This window comes from Anarhichas minor, unplaced genomic scaffold (assembly GCF_050575085.1).
Source record: "Anarhichas minor isolate MPS153535 unplaced genomic scaffold, ASM5057508v1 ptg000051l, whole genome shotgun sequence".
Classification (NCBI taxonomy): Eukaryota; Metazoa; Chordata; class Actinopteri; order Perciformes; family Anarhichadidae; genus Anarhichas; species Anarhichas minor.
The window spans coordinates 3,239,477-3,250,680 of NW_027466497.1; the positions used below are offsets into that span (position 1 = coordinate 3,239,477).

At 43.5% G+C, this 11,204-nt stretch overlaps 1 protein-coding gene across 1 annotated transcript; it reads left to right on the plus strand.

Annotated features, from left to right (window-relative positions):
- The first annotated feature begins 1,044 nt into the window (after window positions 1-1,044).
- On the plus strand, window positions 1,045-9,369 carry maneal (mannosidase endo-alpha like). Its single transcript, XM_076112912.1, has 4 exons — window positions 1,045-2,155; window positions 2,594-2,703; window positions 7,450-7,526; window positions 8,332-9,369. Exons 1-4 carry the CDS (start codon window positions 1,636-1,638, stop codon window positions 8,966-8,968), a joined length of 1,344 nt encoding a protein of 447 aa, XP_075969027.1. The 5' UTR covers window positions 1,045-1,635; the 3' UTR covers window positions 8,969-9,369.
- The last annotated feature ends 1,835 nt before the right edge of the window (window positions 9,370-11,204 follow it).

Below are 11,204 nucleotides of genomic sequence, written 5' to 3' on the forward strand. Positions count from 1 at the left end.
TATTCTCCTAGACCAAGAATAAAAAAAAAGGTTCAAACATAATCCAAAGAAAGACTGCCTTTAGATCACCACACAAACATGAATTAAAGGTATGTTTTGCAGCGTCGACAGAGATTGAGCTCCAGTTGCTATAGTGCTTAATAGCACAGCGTTTCTTTGTTATATAACAGAAAAGTACATGATGTATTTCTTTCTATGAGATAATGAAATGGCCTATATATTATATCTATATCTATATCTATATATATATATATATATATATATATATATATATATATAGCTGTATAGAAAAGGCCTAAAAGAAGAAAATGGATTTGAAGTCCTTAAGGTTATAAGTAATGGTTGTCGTTCACTCAAAGTCACAGGAGCATCTGAGGGGTCCTTAGTGTCACAGAGGTGAAAGAAAAGCTTCATTAACAACAAAGTCACAGGTTGTTACTCGTTGTAGTGTCATGACTCATTAAGTGTCTCATCATTATATGAAAATCAAAACACACTGGATCTATTATCTCCTTGTACTTTCTTCAGAAGTGTCCTGAATTAATTAAGTTATTTTGGGTACTAATTATAGGGGAAACAGACCCCAAGGTTCTGAGACATATGCTGATTTGTATGCTTCCCTGCAGGCAAATTTCACATTTTGCATGTTTAGCTGTAACCTTCTGTGCAGTGAATAAAAGATGAGGCTGCACTACCAATTTATTTTTTTTGTTCATAACGTGGACAAGTAAAACCATGGTTTTACCAGATTATAGCGTAATAGAATTTGATCCCGCCCATTTTCAACACTTGATACATGTATTAAAAGGCTACAATTCAGTTGTTTCGGTTGCTGTACTACTAAAACTGGCATTGTATCATTTTGACACACTCTCGTGGGCCACACAGAAATGCTCGTAAGAGATGAATCCCAACAGACACGCGCGAGCTCCGCCTCCTGCTTCTCCTGTGGCATTAATCACCCCTCATACCCGTATTTCCGGTCGGGGTTAATCCCACCCTCCCTCCTTGCTTCGCACCACAAAAACAAATGTTTCACTCTCTCGTCTGACAGGAACATTCAGTAATAACAACAGTGTTCCTCCCATGCTGGGGCTGGTTCCAGCAACAGAACAAACAAAAACAAGACGCAGATGCGATCCCTTGTGATGAAGATGGGATGAACATGAAGAGATGAGAGACAGAAGCCATTGGACGGAATACAAAGGTACTTGCTTTGTTAGAGCTTTACAGAATCCTCCACTGTGACCCCTTCTGTTTTCTTTAGATGGAACTGTAGACTGATAATAATAATAAAAAAATCGATTTCTCACTTTTATCTCGGAAGAGAAAAGGATGGAGCAAAATAAAACCCGAGGTGCGCATCGCGGCGGCGAGAAGGCGAACATGGGGGCGATGTATTGAAGCGTTATAGTGCGAGATGCCTACAGGTCGTGATGATGGAAGAGAAATGAGATTGCGTTGCTTGTCGTGCGTTTAACAGGCTCGATTATGCGCCAGCCTCTGCAGTGACTGAACGCTTTTTATTTGTACCTGCTGAAACACGATGACTGCATTGGTGAGCTGTAGCTGGCGGTGAGAGGAAGGAAACCCGCGCTACTGGCTTGTTCGTCTGCAGCACCACGGACAGCGACAATGACTCGGCTCCGCAGGAAAGCTCTCGTGGCACTTTTCCTCTTCACGCTCTTCATTTTCGGGGCCATGATGGGGCTCAGGACGCTGAAGCCCAGCGACGGCTTCTCGGACCTGGCCCCGGGCATGGACTTCATCGGGGAGCGATCCGACAGGAGGCGGCTGGACGTGAAAGACGCGGTGGCGGCGGCGGTGGTGGTGTCGCCGGGCCAGTTCCACATGGGCAGCAGTGACACTAAGGTGGTTTTCACCAAGTCGGACCGAGATTACAGCATTTTCTACGACGTGCACATATTCTACTACCTGTGGTACGGCTCTCCCGGCATGGACAACAAGTACATCCACTGGGATCACGTGCTGGTGCCACACTGGGACCCCAAGATCGCTGCCAGTCATGCCCAAGGAAAGCACACACCTCCAGATGATATCGCCTCAAGTTTTTACCCTGAGCTGGGACCCTACAGCTCCAGGGACCCAACGGTGCTGGAGTCGCACATGGCCCAGATAGAGGCGGCTGCAGCAGGTAATTCTTGCAACACTGCATGGCTCTATACATGTTTCCCTTTTTGTGGACCTCCAGGGCTGTATAGCCGGTCCACCCAACGCCCCCAACTCACTCATCAACAATAGTCTAAATAAAGTTGCCATAGCTTTTATTGTTGATTTGGTTATTGCCTAGACGCCCAAAGTTCTCAAATACAAGCAGAACTATATAAATTCTTCATAATTTATCATATTGCATAATAATAACTCTAAAAAATATAGTGAGTTTCGGTTATTTTATTAAACTTTTTTGTCAATATCAATGAGGAACACTGGCTGAAAGTCATGATTTACTTTTTAACGCCACATCCCAGAAGTTGACATTTCCAGCATGTTCCTGAATCCCCCAACAAAGCGGTGCTTTAACCTCCCTGACTGTACTCAGAGCAGACTTCCTCCCCATGCTGTGGTGTTGTAGGGGTGCTGGTGTTGTCCTGGTACCCCCCCGGGTTGGCAGACGACCACGGGGAGCCCACCGAGGACCTGGTTCCCGCTGTCATGGACGCCGCCCACAGGCACAGCATCAAGGTAACTGGTGAGACAACCGGTATGTTTTTTTCCTTTCTGATGATTTACTGAATGAATGACTTGCTAGTGGCAGTTAAATGTTAAAGCTGAGGTTTTGTTTTTTTTAACCGAGTGTGACAAGTATATTTCAAACTTTTGAGGGCTTCATCCATTTACTCCTGTTTCATTACTGTCTGCACTTTATACTCCAGCAGAGCAAGGTCATGTAAAAGTGCATGGTGCAACACAGCTAATAGCTATGACCCTGTTTTGGATTCTCCAGCTCTTTGTTGCCTCAAAAGTCAGCACAGTTAAGGCATTTGCTAATGGTTAACAATGCAGATGTGAGTATTTAGCATTCATCATGAAAGTTGAACTTTAAAAGATTGGATTTTGCTTTTGAATGCTGGTGTGACGGGTCCTTAAAACCGCATTTTGTTTCCACTTGAGAAAAAGTGTGTCATGCCCTTTATTGAAAATGTCTTGCAGCTGCATTGCATTCTGGTACACCGAGGCTCCCGACAGTGAAGAAATGGGTGCCTAACCAGTGGGGCCCAGTGGCATCTCCACTTGTGATGCTCAGACCTTAATAATACCTGACATTTACAGTAATACGGAGGTTGTAGAGAGATGAAAGTGTTCTGCTTTCAGACGCCTTTCTATTCGAGCCAAATAGCTGTTTTTAAAATTTGAAGGGCTTTAGGGTAGATTGTCTTTTTCAAAGCTCCACCCCATCGAACGAAGTCTTTAGCACTTCGTGGGTCTGATACCGTAAAGCCCTAAGATGCTGAAGGTGCTTGAGACGGCGGTGGCAAAACAAGCTGAGCACAGCATTCAGCATTAAGGGGACAGAATAGCTTCCCCTCGGTCTACTTTAATGCTCCTTATATGGAAGTCTTAGACGGAGAACTGTGTCTCTCTCTGTCTCAGTCGCACTTACACAACAGTGTGTGTCTCACAGCTGACCCGAGGGCTAATGCTCCAGTGTTTCAGTGCAACAGAGCTGCCGCTGACGAAACACAGGCTGAAGTCACAGTGTTTGTGAGCAGCCATGTGTGTGTTTTCTCTGCCCACATGCCATATACTGTATGTTGTTCGTTACGGTGCTTTTGACACAGGAGGAGATCCTCTGTTATTATTCAAATGCAAAATGAGGTGTGATGAGGCACTGTTGTTCCTAATTCTATCCGAAGCGGACCACCGGTGTCACAGATATCCGTTGAGACCAGCACATATGAGAGACAGGCTGATCTATAATCCCCTCCAGCACTCCATCCTCACTAATTAAGCATAGATTGACCCTGTTTGCCCAGTGAAATGTCAGGGTGCTATAGCAGAAAACAAGCAGAGATCAAATAAAACCACAGCAGAAAAGTACCATCTTTTAACTACAACAAACCTCTCACTAAAAAAAAGTAAGCTCTCTTGTTTTAAGGATAATTGCAGTTTTGTCAGAACATAGATGGGATTTGAATATTTTGAATGAACTGATCATCCCTTTCTTCCTTTTATTTTCATCACCATCAAGTCTCGCAAATAAAAACATTAAAAGCTGCACCGATCAACATGTTTGATGTCAACGGATTATGTGCAATGTGAAAAGGTGTTGTTTTCCGTAACAAAAAGAGAATTATCGGCCAACTCCTCTCAGCTCTACAGAGCTTTTTAGCGTCTGTGGGCTCATTGTTTTCATTTTTTGGGCCACGACTTTACTGTTTTGGTTCAGTCTGGTTCGGTTCCAGCCGCACACACGCACATGATGATATAACATCATCGCCCCGGGTTAGTGTTTGTCATCATCCGAAGAAAAAGCCAAACATTGGGTGAAACACTCCAGGAGTGGTTGTGTGTCGCGGTAGCGTCGACACACCTGAGGCCTGGAATGTAAATACGAGAGTCTGTCGGCGTCGCACAACTCGAGGGGGATCCGAGCAAACAAAGCACTTTTTCATCCGCATCCATCCGTGGTTTCATACAGCCGAGCCAGGAACAGATTGAGCGGCGTCTTACCTCGCTGGCCTTTCATGATTTCCAACCGGTCGAGGCGGCTGACAAACACGAGCCTGTTCGCCAAACACCGCCGCGTTACCATGGAAACTGTTTAAGAAGACCTTGCAGCCTCTTTTGAAAGATGGAGTGGGCGTTGTGCGCTCAGTGTTCGTGGCTCTGTCAATGCTTTAGTGTTCGCTGAGCTGCAGTAGACCCTTTTCTCCCCCTTTTGTGACTGAAGCAAACAAGCGTACCACAGTTGTTCCTGGATGACAGAGGCCATCAGTCACTCAGCTTTCAGCTCAGGAAGAACATGACACAGTGTTTCCTGTCAAATCAGGCTCATGCCTCCAGTTTTAGGGTTTTATTTCATTTACTTCTTTTTTATATCTCAGCTGTACATGAACTAAAATTCCCTCCGGATGACTTGAATCTAAAAAAAAGAGATACTCTCTGAAGCTTGAATTATTACTGAGAAGTAGCTAAAAAGGCTTTCTGAGACTCTTGGGTCAGTGGAGTAGATGTCATCCTGTTTCACCTGAATGTGATGACAGATGAGACGACAATACGGGACGCGCCTGTGGGGATGGTGAGCATCTGCTTCTCTTGTTCTCTCCTCCTCCTCTCAGCTCCCTTATCAAGAGATCCTCAGCATCCTGCAGGGCTAAACTTAGCTCCCTCTTCTGTCGCCTCCTATCTTTGTACGAGAGAAAAAGGACACCGTTTGACCGCCTGTTTTCTCTTTAATGACTGATGACTCTTACAGCAAGGTGCCTTTCCAAAAGGCCGATTATTTCTACACCATTGGTGCAGCCCTGTGTCCCGAAAATGACGTTCCCATACAACAAAACCGCATTGTGAATTAGGTTTCGGGGGGAAACATTTTTTGTCGTGGATTACGTTTGCTTCTGACGTATCACAAATTAGTTTAAAATGAACTTCACCCAGCAGACAGCTGTTTGTGTCCTATGTGAAAGTACTCTTGTTGCCTAAACATTACCAAGTCATTCTGTTGCATTTTTGTTTTGTTTGTTTCTTAATAAGGCCATATCAGCCAGTATTACCCAAACCAAAAGTGGCAGCCGGGTTGCATTGTGGGTAATGGGAGCACCATGTTTTTTGACGGGGAAGATTGTTTGTATTCAAATTTAGCTGGAAAGAAACTGAAAAATACTTTTTGGGACATTACAAAAGATAGTTGAAGAATTAACAGAGAAACAACGAATGTGTTGTTTTGTTGTGTCTTTAAGCCCTTAAAGCAATGTGTTGTGACAGAGTTAAAGTCATTTGTGAACTAATGCTGTAAAGGATTTAGATTTCGGGGCCGGAACAAAGCCTTAATCCTTGAATAATACTAATCTAAAGAAGCAGCAGTTCCTAATAAGATGTCAAATGAGTCAGTCCTGAAATATTGACACTTCACAAAAGCTTAAAACAGTGTTTTATTTTGACTGCAGGTGAACTCTGTTTAAAGGCTATTTAATGCCTGTCAATCATCCAGAGGCACACACTCATCCATAAAGTCTTTGTAGGCGCTGGGCAATAATTATCAGCACAAAAGAAAACCAACGCACCAGAACACTGCCATCTCTCTTGTTCCCAGTTCTTCATTCTTTCCATATTGACATGATTGACAACATGTAATGATTTACTTTGTAGTCAAACAGTTGTCAATCATGTGTCTTGTCCAGGTTTGTTTGTGGTCAAAATGTTGTCAATCATGCCCGTGTAGAATAACAGAAGAATCAGGAATGAGAAAGAAATGTGCTTTTTTACCTCTTTATGTTCAGTGAACATTCGTGAACAAGCAATGGCTTCTAAACAAACTCCCAACTCCTCTCTCTCGACTCTCTTTACTCTCGTCACTCCTGTTACTCTGTGCTGCGACTCTGCTGCTGTACGGAGTCGACACTTTCCGTAAAACACGATTAGCATATTACTAATTAAAGTCTTTTTTATTTGATGAACATTGGTGCTGATAAGTCCCTCCCTTTCTGGTGGACCACCACGGGCCCTTTCTTCAGAAAAATGACCTGCGGTAGTCAAAAGCCAGAGGCAAACAATTCTTTGATCCCATTTGGATTTTGCCATGAATTACACATATGATGTTTGTCAATTAAAAAGACAATTTTACAAGTCAAGAAAGTCACAGTTGACGTAAAACTGTTGACGTAAAATACGTAATGAGAAAGACTGCACACCCAAAACCTTGTAGAGCCGATCCCATGAGCTAGCTCTCGTGGAGCCGACTGACTCTACTTTTGTGTAGCTGCGGTCTCAACATGGCCAGACTTTTTGTGATTTCCCAACTCTTTTAATACTTTTTTTCAGCCATGTTGGTGCTGGTAGAGACGCAGTTCACTGAGTGTTTCTCGCACAAAACTAAACGGTACCACGACAAACCTACGACAAAACCACGTCTTTCTCGACTCGCAAAAGGATCTTTTAAATTGACAAACACCACGTGTGTAATTCATGGCACAATTCAAACGGGATGAAGAAGTTATTTGTCTCTCGCTGAGACTTCGCCTCTCAGTGCCCGAACACTGTGTTACACCGGCAACAGGGACGACCACGACAGGCCTGTAGGTCAAACTAATTAAATGTTGCAGTCATATTGGCTGTCCATCAAAACAAATAATACACTGGAATAAAGAACAACTGAGTGCTCAGTTTGAAATTCACTGCATAACCCCTTATTTTTCAGGTGTTTGTGTGTTGATGTTGCGCTTTCATGATCTTTCTGTTAACATCTGTGTTCACATGTGGTTTGCACAGGTGGCCTTTCACATGCAGCCATACAAAGGACGGACGGACCAGAGCATGCATGACAACATCAAATACATTATTGACAAGTGAGTTGTTTATCTATGCTTCCACTCTCCTCTGTGCCCGTTGTGTTTCCTTTCACTGACCGAAGGGTGCGGCTCTGATTTCCATATCTGACGTTGGAAGTCTAGCCATGTGGTGAAACGTGAAGCCTGAGAAGGGAAGCTGAAGAACAGGTTGTTAAAAATAGATGTCTCCCCTGTGGTCCGGCTGTAATGGATCTGCAGTATAGCTTTTGCTATACTAGCTTTTGCTATACTGTCAAAAGGGAGCCTGACTCATAACATTTGATGGTATTCAGCTTTTCCCAGAACTCAAGCAACGTGTAAAATATGTTAGCTTTAAGACGGAGACATGGGGAAAGGCTGCGAAGCTAATTAGATGGTGTTTTATCCAATAATACATTCAGTAGTAGTCTGATTAAAAAACAAACAAAAGAAGCTCACGATCTCACGCTGTGAGTGGAAACCAGAATAAAGAGTCCAAGCGATGCCATGTTCATAATGATACGAGACTGGAGTCAAATCAAAGCCCAGCCTCGAGAGCCTCCAGTTGAATCTGATTTCTGGACTTTATTTTGCTGCCAGAATTTTCGCAAACCTACTGTGCTGGCCTTCTGTATGAAATAACACAAAAAGTGGAGGGACAGAAAAAGAAATGATGGTTTCAGTAAAGAATAAATATTTTCTGAATGTTAGACAATCTTAGCTTTATTAAAGGTGCTACATTTTAGCATCACTTAATTTGATGAGAGGTGTTACTGGTAGTTAAACATTGTTTTTCCATGCATATTGCAAGAGGTTGAAATCCTCCCTCTCTCGTGTTTCTCAGGTATGGAGAGCACGGCGCCTTCTACAGATTCAGATCCAGCACAGGGCGAGTCCTGCCTCTGTTTTACGTCTATGACTCCTACCTGATGCCACCGGAGTCCTGGGCGGAGCTCCTGACAATCAAAGGCTCCCACAGCATCAGGGGCACACCTTACGACGGCGTCTTCGTCGCCCTCATTGTGGAAGAGCGCCACAAACACGACATCCTGGCCAGCGGCTTTGATGGCATCTACACCTACTTTGCCTCCAACGGCTTCTCCTTTGGCTCGTCCCACCAGAACTGGAACGTCATCAAGGCGTTCTGCGATGGAAACAATCTTCTATTTATTCCCAGCGTTGGTCCAGGGTACGTGGACACAGCTGTTCGGCCGTGGAACAACCATAACACCAGGAACCGGGTTAACGGACGTTACTACGACACGTCCCTGCAGGCGGCTTTGTCTGTCAGACCAGAAATCGTCACCATCACTTCCTTTAACCAATGGCACGAAGGCACGCAGATAGAGAAGGCTGTACCCAAGAAAACAGTGACCCGTTTGTACCTAGACTACCAACCTAACCTGCCGGACCACTACTTGGAGCTCACGCGCCAGTGGGCCGAGAACTTCAACAAGGAGAAGGACAAGTGGCTGATGTGAGCGGGCCTTTGTTTCCCTGGTAGATGCCGAGAGCATGACCAGAAAAGACATTAAGTCAGCAAAAGACAATCCGTTTATGTTTATCTGCCTACCTTGTTTAACTCTGAGCCCCTCTGATGAGATATCCTCTAAATGTTCATTCTACCCTTACTGTTTTTAATCACTAACATGTTTCTGTACAGGTTAATAACTGATAACTGATATGTTGAAGCCGTCACAAGGACGGACAGATGATCGTCGTTTCCCGATAACAGCTCTGTTCAGTCTCTGTTTGCGACATCAAGAAAGTGCGTCTGTGTACAGCAACTCTGCTCTGCGGGCTCTTTTTCTTATTTTCCTATGATGAAAGACTGTTCTTTCCTGTATCTCTTTGAAGACAAATTAAAATGTGTGTCTGTTTACTGTTGGTGAATCAGTGGTGTCATTGCTATCAGTTATGGTAACATTGTACTCACCGAAGCTGAGATCTGGGAACACGGTGACATTGCAACGACAAATTCTGTTCCCCATCTGACAGCTTTTTGTTGCTATGTTGCCACATTCCCAGGTCCCGAGCACGAGGGGATGAAAGCAGGGTCGAATGGGGATAGATGATGGGCAAGGCAATGTCACTGCAAAGAATCACGGGACTGAGACTCAATTAGGCTCGGCCTCGGGTCAAATAGTCCTTTTTGCTTAGGAAGGTTCCAAACTGAGTGAAATGACCCGGAAGTATTTAAGTGGCCGCCATGATAAGAGCTGTACGACTTCACTAAACGCTAAGGAAAGGTGCTGGACCTTCCTTTACGAAAGGAAAGCAGATAATGCCGCCCCACAGTACCTTACAGCAGCAACATTTAAAGTGACGCACCATTCGGCCGTCCATGAAAACAAGGTTTAACAATTATACTCATACAGTCATAGTGTAATGGGATTCATGTTGATGAATATGAACAGACAGTTACAATCCTTACGTTTCAGTTCATATGTATTTATTTTACAACTAAATATAGGAACACACAACGTACACGACGCAGAGATGAGAAACAATATACGTGAGTTAAATCTTCAAAAAGGTTTAAAAAAAAAGTGTTACTGCAAATGCATTTACAGTCGAATAATTTCCCCAAATCCTTTGCATTAACATGCTGTGTTTCACAGTATTACTGTTCCTACAGTAAAATACTGTAATCATAGACAACCAACAGCCATATATTTTAATTATTTTGATCTTCTGCACTTATACAACTTTTAGATGCCCACTGTTATTCAAGGTGTTGTATCCTCTCCTTAAATTGAATAATTCAACAAAAGCTTCCGGTCTCGATGTAATGACTGAGTAAGCACACAGGGGGGTGCTCTTGGTTTTGTCTTAGCTCTGCTACAGTTGTAGGATGTAGTAGATGTAGACACTCAGCTCATGAAGCAGCACAGTCAGGAGTCACATTCATGGTTGACATTTACATAAATTTGACTTTTTGGGTGAATCCGAGCAGAAGAATTTTATGTTCAGCTCCGTCTGTTGACATCATGTGACACGGCACCCGAGCATCAGTCACGACACTCCGGGTCCAGGAGAAAGTCAAACTGGTTAAATCAGACAATCAAGGCGTCTCTTAGATTTAGCTTCAAGTGTTATTTCTGGTTTTTTTAACCTGTAAACACATTAAACATGAACTAGAGCTACCGGGAGGCTATGGGCGCAGGTGATGAGCTTTGTCTCTTTATCGTGATCAACAGTTCTGATGAGTTTGGTATTTCATGAAATATTAAGGTTTGCCACAATTTATGCTGCTATTCAATACCTCACATATTCATTCCAGATGATCCGCCTTGAAAGTCTCCTGATCTTATTTAAAAGACCTCACATTTAGAGAATGATCTCACAGATCTTTGGGACAATCATCCTCTGCATACATGACGGTATGAAGGCAGACATTAGGAGAGTCCACCCAAGAGCCGCAAGTATCAGATCAGCAGAAAATGAATGGGTGAACACTTTGATAATCCCTTACTTTTAATATTTAATGGTTCTAGCATCTTAAATGTGAGGAGTTGCTGCCTTATATTGACTAACGTGATAGTTAAGTGATTGTCTTTCTAATTTGGACTGCAGGTCGGACAAAACAAGCTATTGTTCACTGCCCTCTGTTAATGAGCAGCCTGCATGTGGCACAAAAAGAGCTTCGCTGTATTTAATAGTTTTGTCTTTTGACCATTTTCACAGACTGGCTTTACATTGAGCCTTGATGTCGGT